Genomic DNA, 14,128 nt, shown 5'->3' on the forward strand with positions numbered 1-14,128 from the left:
TGAACAATAATTCTTTTTGGTTTTAAATTTAACAAAAAATAAAAACAATTCAATTTGAGTCAAACTATTGAAGTCAATTATTTCTTTGGTCTACAAATTTAAATAATTAAATCGATTTATAAAAAATATTTATTTTTATTTATTTTTTTTTCTTTCAAGGTTTTTTGTCTTTTTATATGAAAAGTGATGTCTAAGATGACTTTGGTAAACTTTTGCCTCCAGAAATATCGATTAATAAATAATATTCATTTAAAATGATTTAATTGAATTGGTTTGGCATGAATATCTTTATTATTTTTCTTAACCAACTATTGATGATTGGTTATTTTTTTTTGTAAACACAAAATAATTTAATTATTATTATTGTCATAAGACAAAATTAATAAAAACACACCAAAATATGAAAAATGATTTTTTATTTTCATCAACCCATTTTTATTCAATGAAATCAATAAGAAGTTGGGTAAGAGGATGGGTGGGAAGTTGAGTTTTTTTTTTTTGTTTTTGTTTTTTGATTTATTAAATTCAGGTGTTTTTTTTGCTGAAAAAAATATTTATATCTCTTCAATCAATTTTAAAATATTTTCTTTTTATTTCTTTTTAAAAACCCAAAACCAAATAATAATAATTATTTATTTGTTGTATTAACATTCTGTATATTTAAAATTTATATATATATTTTTTCTTTGAAAAAGACAAAACAATCGCTTTATCTAAAATGAGACGTACATTAGCAGGTCCACAATCTTCAACCTCTGAATATAAGCCAAAGTTAGACCCAGGAAAGGCTGCTCCATCTTCACCATCAGTCACCTCTGAGGGTTACCGTCGTCCAGGAACAGCTGCTTCCGGTCCACAATCTTCAACTTCCACTTATACCGCCACTACCGATATCGGTAAGTCCGCCCCATCCGGTTCAACCAACGACACTTTCCGTCGTGTTGGAAGTGCTTCAGGTCCACAATCTTCAACCTCCACATACACCCCAACCACCGATATCGGTAAGCAAGCTCCATCCGGTGGTGGTAACGACAACTTCCGTCGTACTGGTGCCGCTTCTGGTCCACAAAGTAGCCAAGCTGAATATACCCCAACTACCGATATCGGTAAGCAAGCTCCATCCGGTGGTGGTAACGACAACTTCCGTCGTACTGGTGCCGCCTCTGGACCACAAAGCAGTCACGCTGAATACAACCCAACTCTTGACCCAGCCAACAATCTCCCAGTTTCAGGTGGAGGTGGTAACGATTACTTCAGTCACCACAACGACGAACAACAATAAATATTCATTTTTTAAAGATGAATAAGTAAAAATAAAATAAATAATAGGAATTATAACAAAAATATGAGTTAGAACACTGGTGTATTGAATTGTTTTAAATGTTATGTTGGACATTAAAGACTAGAAATCAACAAGTTATAGATCAAGTATACAACTCAAATCAGTTGCAGTTCATGAATACGGAGTGTAGATGATTGATTTCACCTCCAAAGTTGATATATCACAAATGATCATATGGACTTTACTACCTACATAAAAACAAATAAATCATGTTAAAACAAAGAAATGATTCCATTTCATTGCTCAAAGAAATAAACAAAATTGAATGATAACTTTGATGTCGTATTGTTAGGAGTGTGAGAAGAATCAAAAATTTTGGTTATTTTTAATATTCTTTCACTGTTGCGACGAATAGTGGAGGTCATATGATCTATTCAAACTTTTTCAAAATCTTAATATCATTGTTTAACAAAGAATGATAGTGAAAACAAATAAACTCCGAAAATAATATATTCATAATGTTGGTTCGGCTTGTCATAATTTTACTTTGATAAATAAATTGTCAACTGTTATGTTGTCTGCAGCTTTTCTGTAACACTTAGTTGTGTGCCATCATTCAAATCAAAACGCTATTACAAAAAATTTTAAAATTTTAAAAAAAATATCTCAAATTGTGTTTTTTGCAAAAACCAAAAAAAACATCACATCAACTGAAAATGGTTGAATGGATTCTAAAAAGACCCAAAAAACACACACAGATACCTGAAAAAAAAAAAAAACAAAAATTTAAAATAATTTTATTTTGATCACATTATTTTTTTTTGTTTAATGATTTCTTCCATTATTATTGAGACCATTAAATCAATCACAAACACCCACTACCACCACCTCCTAACCTTTCCTTTTATTACTACTTTATGATATTTAAGTTGAGGATTAGAGTGAGAGACACACAGTCACATTAACAATATTAAAAAAAAACAACAACAAAATCAATCATTGCATCAAAACAAAGCTTTAATCTAAAAATATAATATTTATTTATTTAATTGTATTTTTATATATTATAAAATCTATATTTTTTTTATTATATAAAACGAAAAAACAAAAAAATTCAAAAAATCTAAATCAATCTAAAGATTTATCAGTCAATCAAAGTAAAGTCAAACAAACTAAATCAAATTCTATTCAAGGTCAAATTCAATATTATATAATCAAAAGTTAATAATTAGAAGTTGTAGAAAATGATTTCAGTAGAAGATGTAAGCAAAACTATTTTTGATTTATTTGTACTTGTTCAAAGAAGAAAAAGGAGAAAAAAAGGGATTTTTTTTAATTTGTAAAAATGATTATAATTAACACAAACAATAATAATAATTTACTTATAGGTAAATTCAGATCAATGGAATAAACCAGATAAAGAAGGAGAGCTAAAGAAACAAGGACATATCGTAAAGAATTGGAAGAAAAGATGGTTTAGAATTCAAAAGGATATGTTGTTTTACTTTAAGGAGCAATCGGACCAACGTCCCATCGGTGTTGTTCCATTGAGAATGTGTCGTGTATCGGTCAACTCTTCGATCGGTAAGCAATACTGTTTCGAGTTGGTTTCACCAAGAATCGACAAAACCTTTTACATACAAGCGACCTCACAGGACGAAATGAACCAATGGATCAAAGCAGTCGAAAAGGGTTCGGAATACTCTACAGTTGGAACACCATTCAATTTGAAACATATAGTACATGTTGATTTTAATTCTGCAACTGGTTTCTCTGTAATTATCATTATCTTCATCATCGTCAACATTATTTGTCAACCATATTAATAATATTCAAAAATATAATAATAATATATTTATAGGGATTACCAAAAGAATGGGAAGTCATTTTGAAATCAAATAATGTATCAAAAGATGAAGTTTTGGATAAACCAAATGAATGGTTGAGCGTATTGGAATTCCAAGCAGGTAGAACAACTGAAAAGACTGCAAGCGGTACAGTTTCACCATTACCAGATGAATCAAATCAAACTTTAAGTAAGTTATTATTATTTTTCGAAAACAAAAAACATAGACTGGAAAATTAATTTTATCTTTTTTAATAATTTATTATTATTATTAGGTGATTTGGTCAGTAAAGAGGATCCAACAAAGATTTATAAGAATATGACAAAGATTGGAGAGGGTGCAGCAGGTGAAGTATTTGTTGCAACATCATCAAAGAATAATAAGCGTGTCGCTATCAAAAAGATTGAGATCAACAATGAGAATGCCAAGTTGTTAGTTACAGAGATTGCCATTATGAAGACATCGCAACACGACAACATTGTAAATTATATGGACAGTTATATTCTTAATGACCGTGAGCTCTGGGTAGCCATGGAGTTTATGGGTGGTGGTTGTCTCACCGATATTCTCGAGGCGTTCGATCACGTCAAGATGACAGAGCCACAGATTGCCTACGTCGTTCGTGAAACTCTTAAATCACTCCAATACATTCACAGTCTGCATCGTATACACCGTGACATCAAGTCGGACAACATCCTGCTTGGTTCGGAGGGATCGGTAAAGATTGCTGATTTCGGATATGCCGCACAGCTCACCCAGAAACAACAGAAGCGAAACACCGTCGTTGGAACACCCTACTGGATGGCACCAGAACTTATTCGTGGTCACGACTACGGTGTCAAAGTTGACATCTGGAGTCTTGGTATCATGATGATGGAGATGGCCGAGGGTGAGCCACCCTACATGGATTTCCCACCACTCAGAGCACTCTTTTTAATCACAACCAAAGGTATTCCACCACTCAAGGAGCAATCCAAGTGGAGCAAAGACTTCCTCGATTTCTTTGCCAAGTGTCTCGATATCAATGTACAAACTAGACCGGATGCATCCGCACTCCTCAGACATCCATTCATGGATAAAGCTTGTGACGGATCTCAATTTAAACCATTAATTCAATTATCAAGAGAGTCCTCATAAAGAAAAACAAAAAAGTAAAAAAAAGAAATTCAAAATAACAAATATTTTTAACTATATATATATTTATAACATTAACAAATTAAAATCAAAATAAAAAAAGTTTTAAAAAATAATCAAACATTTTGTTTAGGAATATTTAGAAAATATAATTGATTCAAGAAAATAACAGTTATTCAATTTAAATAATAAATTCCATCTAGATAACTATTTATAATTGTATCTAAACATAAACAAAGTTTTTTATTTTATAAAATCATACAATTTGGATAGGTTTATTTTATCTTGGATGCTTTAAGTATTCGTAATCTTCTTTATTCTTATTCATTCTGGAAATTGCTTCATTATAGGATAGTGGTCCGACACAAGGTCCAGTTGGTACGCTATTTGCAGAAGGTTGGGGTCCTGCTTTCATTTGAGCATCTAATTTTGCTGCCAAATCTTGTTGTTGTTTTAGAAGAGCATCTGTATCCATATTTTGATTTCCTATTAATAAATAGTTTATTTCTTTTCTTTGTTTTTATATAAATATTTATAAATAATTTTAATTTTCTATTTATTTGATTATCTCTAATATTAAAAATAAAAAAATTGTAGTGAGTTTAAAAATGAACAATTGAAAAAGAATTTATTATTTTCAAAAAAGTAGTAAACAAATAAATGATTGATCCTATTTAAAATCAGGTGTTATTGTATCAGTTATAATTTAAATTTGGTAACACAATTTATTGATTTTCAAATGAATGTGACATGTGAGATGAACAATTTGTTTTTATATTTTTATTTTCAATCTATTGGTGTGATCATTGGTGAAGTGTGGTTTAGTAAGGGTAGAGAGGTTTAGAATCATATTAAACTTATAAAAAACATCTTCACACTTATATTTGTTTTTTTACAAAATTCATAATAATAGATACAACAACCATATAAAGTGACAGGATATCGATCAATTTTAGTTTTGAAAATCAGTTAAATACAATTTAGTGATCAAGTGGAAGTAATTTATTATATTCTTGAGAGCAGTTTAAAATTTTTTTATTTGTTTTACAGAAGTTGTGTTTGAAAATTACTTTTTTAAAAATTATCTTATATTCTTTAGGATTTCTTCCCTTTGTTTATTCATTCTCTCTATGATTTCATTATAGGATAAAGGCCTAGTATTGCCTCCAGTTGGTAGTCCTGAATTGAGTCCAGTAGGTGTACTCAGTGAATAAAGTTTTTGGAGTTCATCCTTCAGTTGGGCATCCAGTTTTTCGACCAAATTTTGTTGTTGTTTTAAAAAAGCATCAGGATCCACTTCGTTCGATGTCACAAAAGACCATGATATCAAAAGTAAAGTAATAAGTAGTAATATGCTTTTCATTTCTTAAATTTTATTATTTATTATTAAAATATTTTTATATACTTATTGAATGTAGTAATTTTTAAATTTAAATAGCAATACCAAAAAATAAATATGTTTATTTATATCTTTATCTTCCCTAAATTCAAAAAAATATTAAAAGTAAATTAAAATTGATCTATTTTGAATTTATTAAACAATTCTGTGATCGGTCCTTTTTAGTCAATAATTGTTGTTTGGTTTCAGTTTTCTATACATCTTCATTTAAAGGAGAGGAGATAGAATGATAAAAAAAATTAGGAAAAGGGTGTGGATTGTAGGGGGTTGTATGGGTAAGGAACTCGATCGAGCTACTGAATATTCTTTGTGTCTTTTGAAAGAAAAATAAAAATAGAATTGGTTTTTAGATGTTTAAAAGAAATTCTTGAAAAAGGAGGCAAAAAAATAGATATATTTTGTCAAGTGGTTTATGAAAAAAAAAAATAAGTATAAAATAAAAATAATAAATTTTATGGGGGAATCATATTAATTCTATTTATAAATTCTTAAGTGTAAGTGTGTTTTTTTCAATGTTCAAAGAATAATATTATGAGGGATAACTTTCTTGGAGGAACTGATAATCATTGTCAACCTGATTTGTAATATATGAATTGACACTCTTCAATCATATCCTCAATCATTATGTTTTTCAAATAAATTCAATTGTTTAGAAATAATATTATTTGTCTTAAAATGTGCAAGACTAACTGTTTGCAAAAATAATATTTTCATACCGAATGAAAAATCATTTGATTTTTATTTTTTTTTGCTGGCCGAAAAAAAAGGAAATTTTTTTGATTTTTAGAAAGATTTTTGCAAACAATTTTGATTAACTTTTTTTTTTAATCTTAATTTTGATTTTTTTTTTTTAATGTGTTGACCAGAGAATAACGATAACAATTGTCTTGTAAGACAAAAAAAAAGTTAAATATATTATATTTATTTATTTAATCTATTAACAAACAGGGTGACCACTAAATACAAAACAACCACCAGAAAAAGACAGATAAAATTGTTTTTTAAGATTTAATATCTTTTTTTCAAAATACAACTTTAAAAATTAAATAATAATTAATATATATCATTATTATAAGTATATATATAGAATTGTTATTGTAGTCATTACAAAATAGTATTATTTATATATTATTATCACTATTATTCTATATTTAGTTTTCTAAAAACAATAAATCATTGATAAATATATTATATAGTTAGGTTAGTCAGTTTTTTTTTAATTTCATTTGCACACAACTAGAAAAACAAAAATGATATTTTATAAGTTATCTTTGATAGCTTTATTTGGATTGTTTATGATTTCGATGAGTGGTAGTGGTGGTGGAGTTGTCAGTGCTACCAATACAGCCAATTGTACAAATGTCAACGGTGATATGTTTTTCAATCGTTGTTTCATGAATGACGAGAGTGTGTTGCCTCTGATGGCAAGTTTCATCATGCAGTTTGTCAATCCAAGAACTGTAGCAATCACTACATCGTCGTTGTTGTTTATCTTGCCTGCGATGCTGTTAGTCGGAGCGACACCATCGATCTACCCAACTCTCAAGAACAAGTTCCTCTCACTGCGTATCGCAACCGTTCACATGTTGCATCGTGCATCCTACCCATTGGTATTGGGTGTCGGTCTGTACGCAATCTTCAGACAACGTCGTCCATGTTTCTGTAACGGTGCTCACATCGGAAGTTACTACGGTATGCCAAGTGGTGATGCAATGGCCGGTGGTATCTTGGCTGCATTCCTCATTGATAAAGCACCATTCTATCCAATTTTGTAAGTTATTTTAATCAATATTATTATAGATTATTATTTACTAATAATTAAATATAATCTTTTTAGTGCAAGAATTTCAGGTATTCTTTTAATGATTTGTGTTTGTTTTGAAAGAACCATTCTCGGATATCACTCTGTTGGACAGGTTATGACTGGTACAACCATTGGATTCTTCTTACATTTCTATTCTACACGTGTTCCACAATGGGTTTTGGTATTCGATATCTTTGCCCAATGGGTATTATCTGCTGTCGCCATCTTGGTTGACCCAGATTTAGTATATGCATCAAACGATCCAAGTATGTAAAAAATTTATTATTATTATTATTAGAGATTGGTGGATCATTATTGACATTTGATCTTTTTTAAATTTTAGATAATTTGTTTGTTTGGTTCATTTGGGGAGTTTCATTCCAATTTTTAGTTTTACTCTATCTCTTTAGAATTGGAAAGACTCCATTCGCCGGATGGAAGATATTAAAGAGAAGTTACAATTCAATGTCAAATCCAGATCTTAATATCCAATCTGAAGAGGACGATCAATTATTATTATTCTCAATCAAACCAGTATGTTATATATTATAAAGAGTTATTATTTCTGTTTGTTTACTTACCAATCAATTAATTAATAATAATTTATAGACAAGCGATGATAATGAATCACAAGAAAGATTAGCAGCAAGAATGAAAATGGATTCCGATATTATTTTCACAGTATTTGCTTATGTCGTTTTCTTTGCCGTCAATTTCCTATCGTTCTGTTTCCAACGTTGGAATTGGGGTGTCAAATATTCAAACAGTGCATCTGGTGGAACACATATGTAAAGTGTACACTAATAATAATAATAATAAAATTGAAATTAAAAAAAAATACAAATAAGAAACAATACAATCCATTTTATTTTGATTATTTATAAATTATATTGTTTAACGATATTTAATCTTGGTAAATAACAACGTAATAATGAATTTCTATGAGCATAGTATATAGGTATCTTCATCCCTATTGTTTTACCAGATATGTACTTGATCACCTGGAGATGTCTTTTCTCGTAAGCTTTCTCTATTGCTTTTATAGTGCAATTGTATCTATTTGAACGTAGATATTCAATGATTGGTAGATTTCCATTTAATGCCGCTTGATCTATTGATCCTGTTGTCCCAGTTCCACCGTTTTCATGTATCCATTTAATTATTTCCAATTTTGAATTGAATCCAACTGCAATATCGATCGAATTATTGGGAAGTGAAACACCGGTATTCTCTTTAAGCCATTTTATATTCTCTAGTTGGTTACATCGGAATGCATTTGAATAGGTATTCGAAGAGCAGCCTTCCACTCTATTCCTCATGATCCATTCAAGAGGTTCAGTGCTTGGAAATTGAGCGAAATAATCCATGGCATCGGAAGTACAAATTACATTCGCGTTGAAATGAAGGTATTTAAACGCTTCGAATTGTCCGGCTCTTGCAGTTTCGTCCATTATATCCTCTGGACATTGAGCGCTCCGATTCTCAACGAGGAATTGCAAAACATCTATGTTTCCACGAGTTGCAGCATGTAGAAATGCGGCTTTTGTGCATCCTTCCGTTCGGTTTTCATGAAGGAATTTCAGCGTTTGTAGATTTCCATAGGAAGCTGCAAGATCCATCGACATGGTGGTGGCAGTAGAGCGCCGTACATGGTGTAGGAATTCGATTACCTCGAGATTCGACTTGGATCTAACGACACAATCGATTTCATGATCCATCGGAGCGGCATCGCAAGTTCCGCTGTAATGTAGGTATTTTATCATTTCCAAGTTGCCTGTTCCCAATGCAATCGACAGCGTGTAGTTATCGGTCTTAACTAAACCAGCTTCTACAATAAACTTTACTATCTCCATATTTCCATTCTGTACAGCTATGTCTAGCGTTGAGCGAGTTACACCTTCCGTTCTATTCTCATAGAGAAACCGCATCGCTTCTATATCGCCACGACCTGCGGCATTGCTAATTGCTTGGGTGGTGCAGCCTTCACTTCGAAACTGATGAAAAAACTTGGTGATTTCTAGATTTCTGGCAATGTCCATTGCGGCAGGACTACACCGTTCCGTACGATTCTCGTGCATCCATTGAATAATTTTTAAGTTTCCTTTCAACGATGCGTAGAACATTGCTTTTTCTGAACAACCTTCCGTGCGATTGACGTGGATCCATTTCAACATCTCAAAGTCGTCCCATTTACAGGCGGAATCCATCGTTATCTTTGTACAAGCTTCCGTTCGGTTGTGGTGTAAAAACTTTACTATTGAGAAGTGACCATTGTTTGCAGCAGCATCCATAGACGAAACAGATACCATGCCGAACACATCCTTCTTTGTGGCATGAAGAAATTCAATGGTTGCCAAATGGCCATATTTAATAGCGGCATCGTAGAGTGCTTTATAATCGATATCCGATCGTTTTAGATCCTTGGAATACACAAACTCTATTAAATCTGTATTGCCTTGGGTTGCTGCTGTTGAGAGTGATTGAATATAGGCATCGATATAGTCATCGAATAGTCTCTGTTCAATCGATGTTTGATTGACAATCAAATAGTTTAACACGCTCTTATATCTATCGAAGCACTTATATCGAATCAACTCCTCTGGAAAGCAAGCGAGATCTTGCCAATCACATCTTAATGAATTTCTCATTAAAGCAACATCATGAATCTCTCTAACCGATCTGAATATAAGTTTACTAATATACACTGATTTAATTATCTTTTTAAAAAGAATAGTATTTCTTATATCTACTTCTTTTTCCATTTATCAATCTATCTATCTATCTATCAATCTATCTACATTTAATGTATTGTTTTGAAAATAAATAAAATATGAGATATTTGATCAAAAAAAAAGAAAAAAAGAAATCTTGTTTTTTACTCGATTGATTATCATATTATCTTGTTTATTAAAACAAAAGATGTTTGCTACGTGATAATAATATGCATTGAAACAATAATATAGTATTTTTTTTATACAATTAAAAACCAACTGGATAAAATCAAAAGTTGACTTTTTGGATACATTTAATATGATAATTTGTGAAAAAAAGGTTATTAAAATATTTAGAAACACTTTCTGTTGACAATCGCAGGACCAGATTCATCGTATTCCTCCTTGGAGATCCACATTTGTTGGAAAGTGGCGAGTGATGCCAAGATGGAACCACCAATCCACGCAGAGTATTTACGTTCGGGTGAAGCGATGATCCTGGGTTCAGCGCTTGGTGGAGCAAGAGAAACCATTTCCTTTCTTATACGTTCAACAAAACCTGGAAACAAAGTAGAACCACCATATAGTACAATAGAACGGTACAAATTCTTACGGATATCAACATCGCACTTCATGATCGAGTTGTAAGTGGTTATATGGATACCAGAAGCATCGATACCCAGTATAGATGGTTGGAAGAGAACTTCTGGGCAACGGAAACTTTCATTTCTCTAGTTTTGATGAAGCAGTTTGCATTTCGTTTTCAAAATCCATGGCGACTTAGCCAAGTTTCTCTTTGATGTCACTAATTATTTCACTCCATTGGCTGTAGTGGTGGTTGTGATTGAGTAATCACGTTCAATCAAGAGCTTCATCATATAGTCAGTGAGATCACGACCTGCAAGATCGAGACGGAAGATAGCGTGTTGAAGAGAATAACCATCATAGACAGGAACAATGTGAGTGGCATCATAACCAGAGTCTACAACGATAACGGTGGTAAGATCAGATGAATAGAGTGAAAGTACCGCTTGAATCGCGAGGTACAGGGCAGGAGTGTTGAAGGTCTCAAACATGATTTGAGTCATCTTCTCACGATTGGACTTTGGATTGAGTGGCGACTCAGTCAAGAGAACTGGGTGTTCCTTTGGGTCAACATAGAGTTCATTGTAGAAAGTGTGATTCTAGATCTTCTCCATATCATCCCAATTGGTGACGATACCATGTTCAATTGGATAGGAGATGTTCAAGATACCTCTCTTTGATTGAGCTTCATCTCCAAAGTAGAAATCCTTATTACAAGTACCAATGTCTCTTGGAAGACCAACGATTGATGGGAACACAACACGTGGGAGATCTTCTCCTGCGAAACCAGCCCTACTCACACCTGAACCCTATTTGTTTTTATAAGAATTAACATTTTTTAGATGTAAATAATCATATATTTTTTAAAAATAAAAATTATAATACATACATTATCAATTATCAAAACTTCATTTGTTTCTTCCATTATTATTTAATTCGTTAAAGAAATCAAAAGGGGTTATGCTATTAACTCTAAACCCTTCAGTATACATGTTGTTTTTACATGTAAACCGAAGTTTTTCAGATTTTTACAAAAAATTTCCAAATAAAAACAATTAAATATTAACAATAATATATGTACTTTCAAAAAAACAAAAATTAAAAAATAGAAGTTTACAATAGTTAGTAGATTAATAACACTCCTCCCTATTTCATAATTATAATCATCCTTTTTATAATATTATTCATTATTAAAAACAAAATATGATTTGTTAACAAGATAAAAAAAAAGATTTTATATTTTTTCTCTACAATTAAAAACCAGCTGGATAAAATCAACTATTGAAATATTTATTAAAAATTTAATAGTGGAAAATAGGTTATTTAAATGTTTAGAAACACTTTCTGTGGACAATCGCAGGACCAGATTCATCATATTCCTCCTTGGAGATCCACATTTGTTGGAAAGTGGCGAGTGATACCAAGATGGAACCACCAATCCAGACAGAGTATTTACGTTCGGGTGGTGCGATGATCCTGATCTTCATGGTCGATGGAGCTAAAGCGGTCAATTCCTTTTGCATACGATCAGCAATACCTGGGAACATAGTGGTACCACCAGAAAGGACGACGTTACAGTACAAGTCCTTACGGATATCAACATCACACTTCATGATGGAGTTGTAGGTGGTCTCGTGGATACCAGCAGATTCCATACCCAAGAAGGATGGTTGGAAGAGAGCCTCTGGGCAACGGAAACGTTCATTACCGATGGTAATGACTTGACCGTCTGGCAATTCGTATGATTTCTCAAGGGCTGATGAGGAGGCAGCAGTTTGCATTTCGTTTTCGAAGTCAAGGGCAACGTAGGCGAGCTTTTCCTTGATGTCACGGACAATTTCACGTTCGGCGGTGGTGGTGAATGAATAACCACGTTCAGTCAAGATCTTCATCATATAGTCAGTGAGATCACGACCAGCAAGATCGAGACGGAGGATAGCATGTGGGAGGGCATAACCTTCGTAGATTGGGACAGTGTGGGAGACACCATCACCAGAGTCCATGACGATACCTTTGGTACGACCAGATGCATAGAGTGAAAGTACCGCTTGAATTGAGACGTACATGGCTGGGGTGTTGAAAGTCTCAAACATGATTTGAGTCATCTTCTCACGATTGGCTTTTGGATTGAGTGGAGCCTCAGTCAAAAGAACTGGGTGTTCCTCTGGCGCAACACGGAGTTCATTGTAGAAAGTGTGATGCCATATCTTCTCCATATCATCCCAATTGGTGACGATACCATGTTCAATTGGGTATTTGAGGGTTAAGATACCTCTCTTTGATTGAGCTTCATCTCCAACGTAGGAGTCCTTTTGACCCATACCAACCATGACACCAGTATGTCTTGGACGACCAACGATCGAAGGGAATACAGCACGTGGAGCATCATCTCCTGCGAAACCAGCCTTACACATACCTGAACCCTATTAATTCAATTTAATAATTTAAAATAACATTTTTTTGATTAATTGTTGAAAATTATTTTATTTTTCAACTAAAGAGTAGAATTTATGAGACATACATTATCAATTACCAAAGCTTGAACGTCTTCTCCTTCCATTGTTTATTTATTTTATATATTTGATTAATTAGAATATTATTGAATGAATGAAATTTAATTAATCTCAGGAACATTATTTATATTTTCTTTCATTATTTAAATTTTTTTCATATTTCCAACTTTAAAAAATTATATAAAATTCAGATAATTTTTGAAGTATAGTCAGAAAAAGAAGTAGCTTTGATAAAGGAGTTGGAATAGAATGACAATGCGTCAATCCAAAAAACCCAAATTTGTATCACAACTTTCCCATCTCACAATAATATGTGGACAGGTTTTCAAATTTTTTAAATTTTATTTTAATTTTTTTGAATTTTCTTAGAAATGACAAAGATTATGTCTATAGATAAAAAGAATGACTTTTTTTTTTAAATCTTAGCAATATAACCTTACTATACTAGATTATAGGAGAGTTCTCTTATTTCCTATCTTTACTACAATTATTATTAATGACAAACTAATTAAAATTATAAAAATAAATTATATAAACTAAGATTACCAAGGTTTTAACATTATTTTATTTGATTGTTAAGTATATATTTTAAATATCAGATAAAAATATTTTTTAGAGTATCAAATTTAATTTCTCTCTGATATAGACATCTTTACAAAAATATTTTTTTCTTTTGCTCTTAAAACAACCAAAGTTGTCCAAACTACAAAATTTGGGTTATGATTATATTTTTAAATCGAGATGGAGGTGTTTTTATTTCATCTGATTTATAAATCTAATCAGAAAAAAAAATCTTTTCACATATTCATATCTAATGAAAAAACTTTTTAATATTTAAATATAAGGACATAAT

The 14,128-nt window shown here is 31.7% G+C and overlaps 7 protein-coding genes across 7 annotated transcripts; 3 read left to right on the top strand and 4 right to left on the bottom strand.

Moving 5' to 3' along the window:
• Nucleotides 1-718: 718 nt before the first annotated feature.
• Nucleotides 719-1,282, top strand: PPL_11084 (uncharacterized protein; the record flags this gene model as incomplete). Its single annotated transcript, XM_020581843.1, has 1 exon — nt 719-1,282. The coding sequence occupies one exon, from the start codon at nt 719-721 to the stop codon at nt 1,280-1,282; it is 564 nt and encodes a 187-aa protein (XP_020427713.1).
• Nucleotides 1,283-1,380: 98 nt separating this feature from the next.
• Nucleotides 1,381-4,266, top strand: pakC (p21-activated protein kinase; the record flags this gene model as incomplete). Its single annotated transcript, XM_020581844.1, has 4 exons — nt 1,381-1,428; nt 2,671-3,057; nt 3,144-3,318; nt 3,404-4,266. The coding sequence occupies 4 exons, from the start codon at nt 1,381-1,383 to the stop codon at nt 4,264-4,266; spliced, it is 1,473 nt and encodes a 490-aa protein (XP_020427714.1).
• Nucleotides 4,267-4,543: 277 nt separating this feature from the next.
• On the bottom strand, nt 4,544-4,738 carry PPL_11086 (uncharacterized protein; the record flags this gene model as incomplete). The annotated part of the gene is made up of 1 exon (XM_020581845.1): nt 4,544-4,738. One exon carries the CDS (start codon nt 4,736-4,738, stop codon nt 4,544-4,546), a length of 195 nt encoding a protein of 64 aa, XP_020427715.1.
• Nucleotides 4,739-6,912: 2,174 nt separating this feature from the next.
• PPL_11087 (phosphoesterase) lies at nt 6,913-8,258 on the top strand (the record flags this gene model as incomplete). Its single annotated transcript, XM_020581846.1, has 5 exons — nt 6,913-7,069; nt 7,175-7,433; nt 7,500-7,732; nt 7,810-8,000; nt 8,076-8,258. 5 exons carry the CDS (start codon nt 6,913-6,915, stop codon nt 8,256-8,258), a joined length of 1,023 nt encoding a protein of 340 aa, XP_020427716.1.
• Nucleotides 8,259-8,344: 86 nt separating this feature from the next.
• PPL_11088 (actin) lies at nt 8,345-11,265 on the bottom strand (the record flags this gene model as incomplete). Its single annotated transcript, XM_020581847.1, has 3 exons — nt 8,345-10,145; nt 10,541-10,908; nt 10,996-11,265. The coding sequence occupies 3 exons, from the start codon at nt 11,263-11,265 to the stop codon at nt 8,345-8,347; spliced, it is 2,439 nt and encodes an 812-aa protein (XP_020427717.1).
• A 96-nt stretch (nt 11,266-11,361) lies between these two features.
• On the bottom strand, nt 11,362-11,687 carry PPL_11089 (uncharacterized protein; the record flags this gene model as incomplete). The annotated part of the gene is made up of 2 exons (XM_020581848.1): nt 11,362-11,571; nt 11,652-11,687. 2 exons carry the CDS (start codon nt 11,685-11,687, stop codon nt 11,362-11,364), a joined length of 246 nt encoding a protein of 81 aa, XP_020427718.1.
• A 406-nt stretch (nt 11,688-12,093) lies between these two features.
• On the bottom strand, nt 12,094-13,322 carry PPL_11090 (actin; the record flags this gene model as incomplete). Its single annotated transcript, XM_020581849.1, has 2 exons — nt 12,094-13,185; nt 13,284-13,322. The coding sequence occupies 2 exons, from the start codon at nt 13,320-13,322 to the stop codon at nt 12,094-12,096; spliced, it is 1,131 nt and encodes a 376-aa protein (XP_020427719.1).
• Nucleotides 13,323-14,128: the final 806 nt, after the last annotated feature.

This window comes from Heterostelium album (genome assembly GCF_000004825.1).
Source record: "Heterostelium album PN500 unplaced genomic scaffold PPL_contig20, whole genome shotgun sequence".
Taxonomy (NCBI): Eukaryota; Evosea; class Eumycetozoa; order Acytosteliales; family Acytosteliaceae; genus Heterostelium; species Heterostelium album.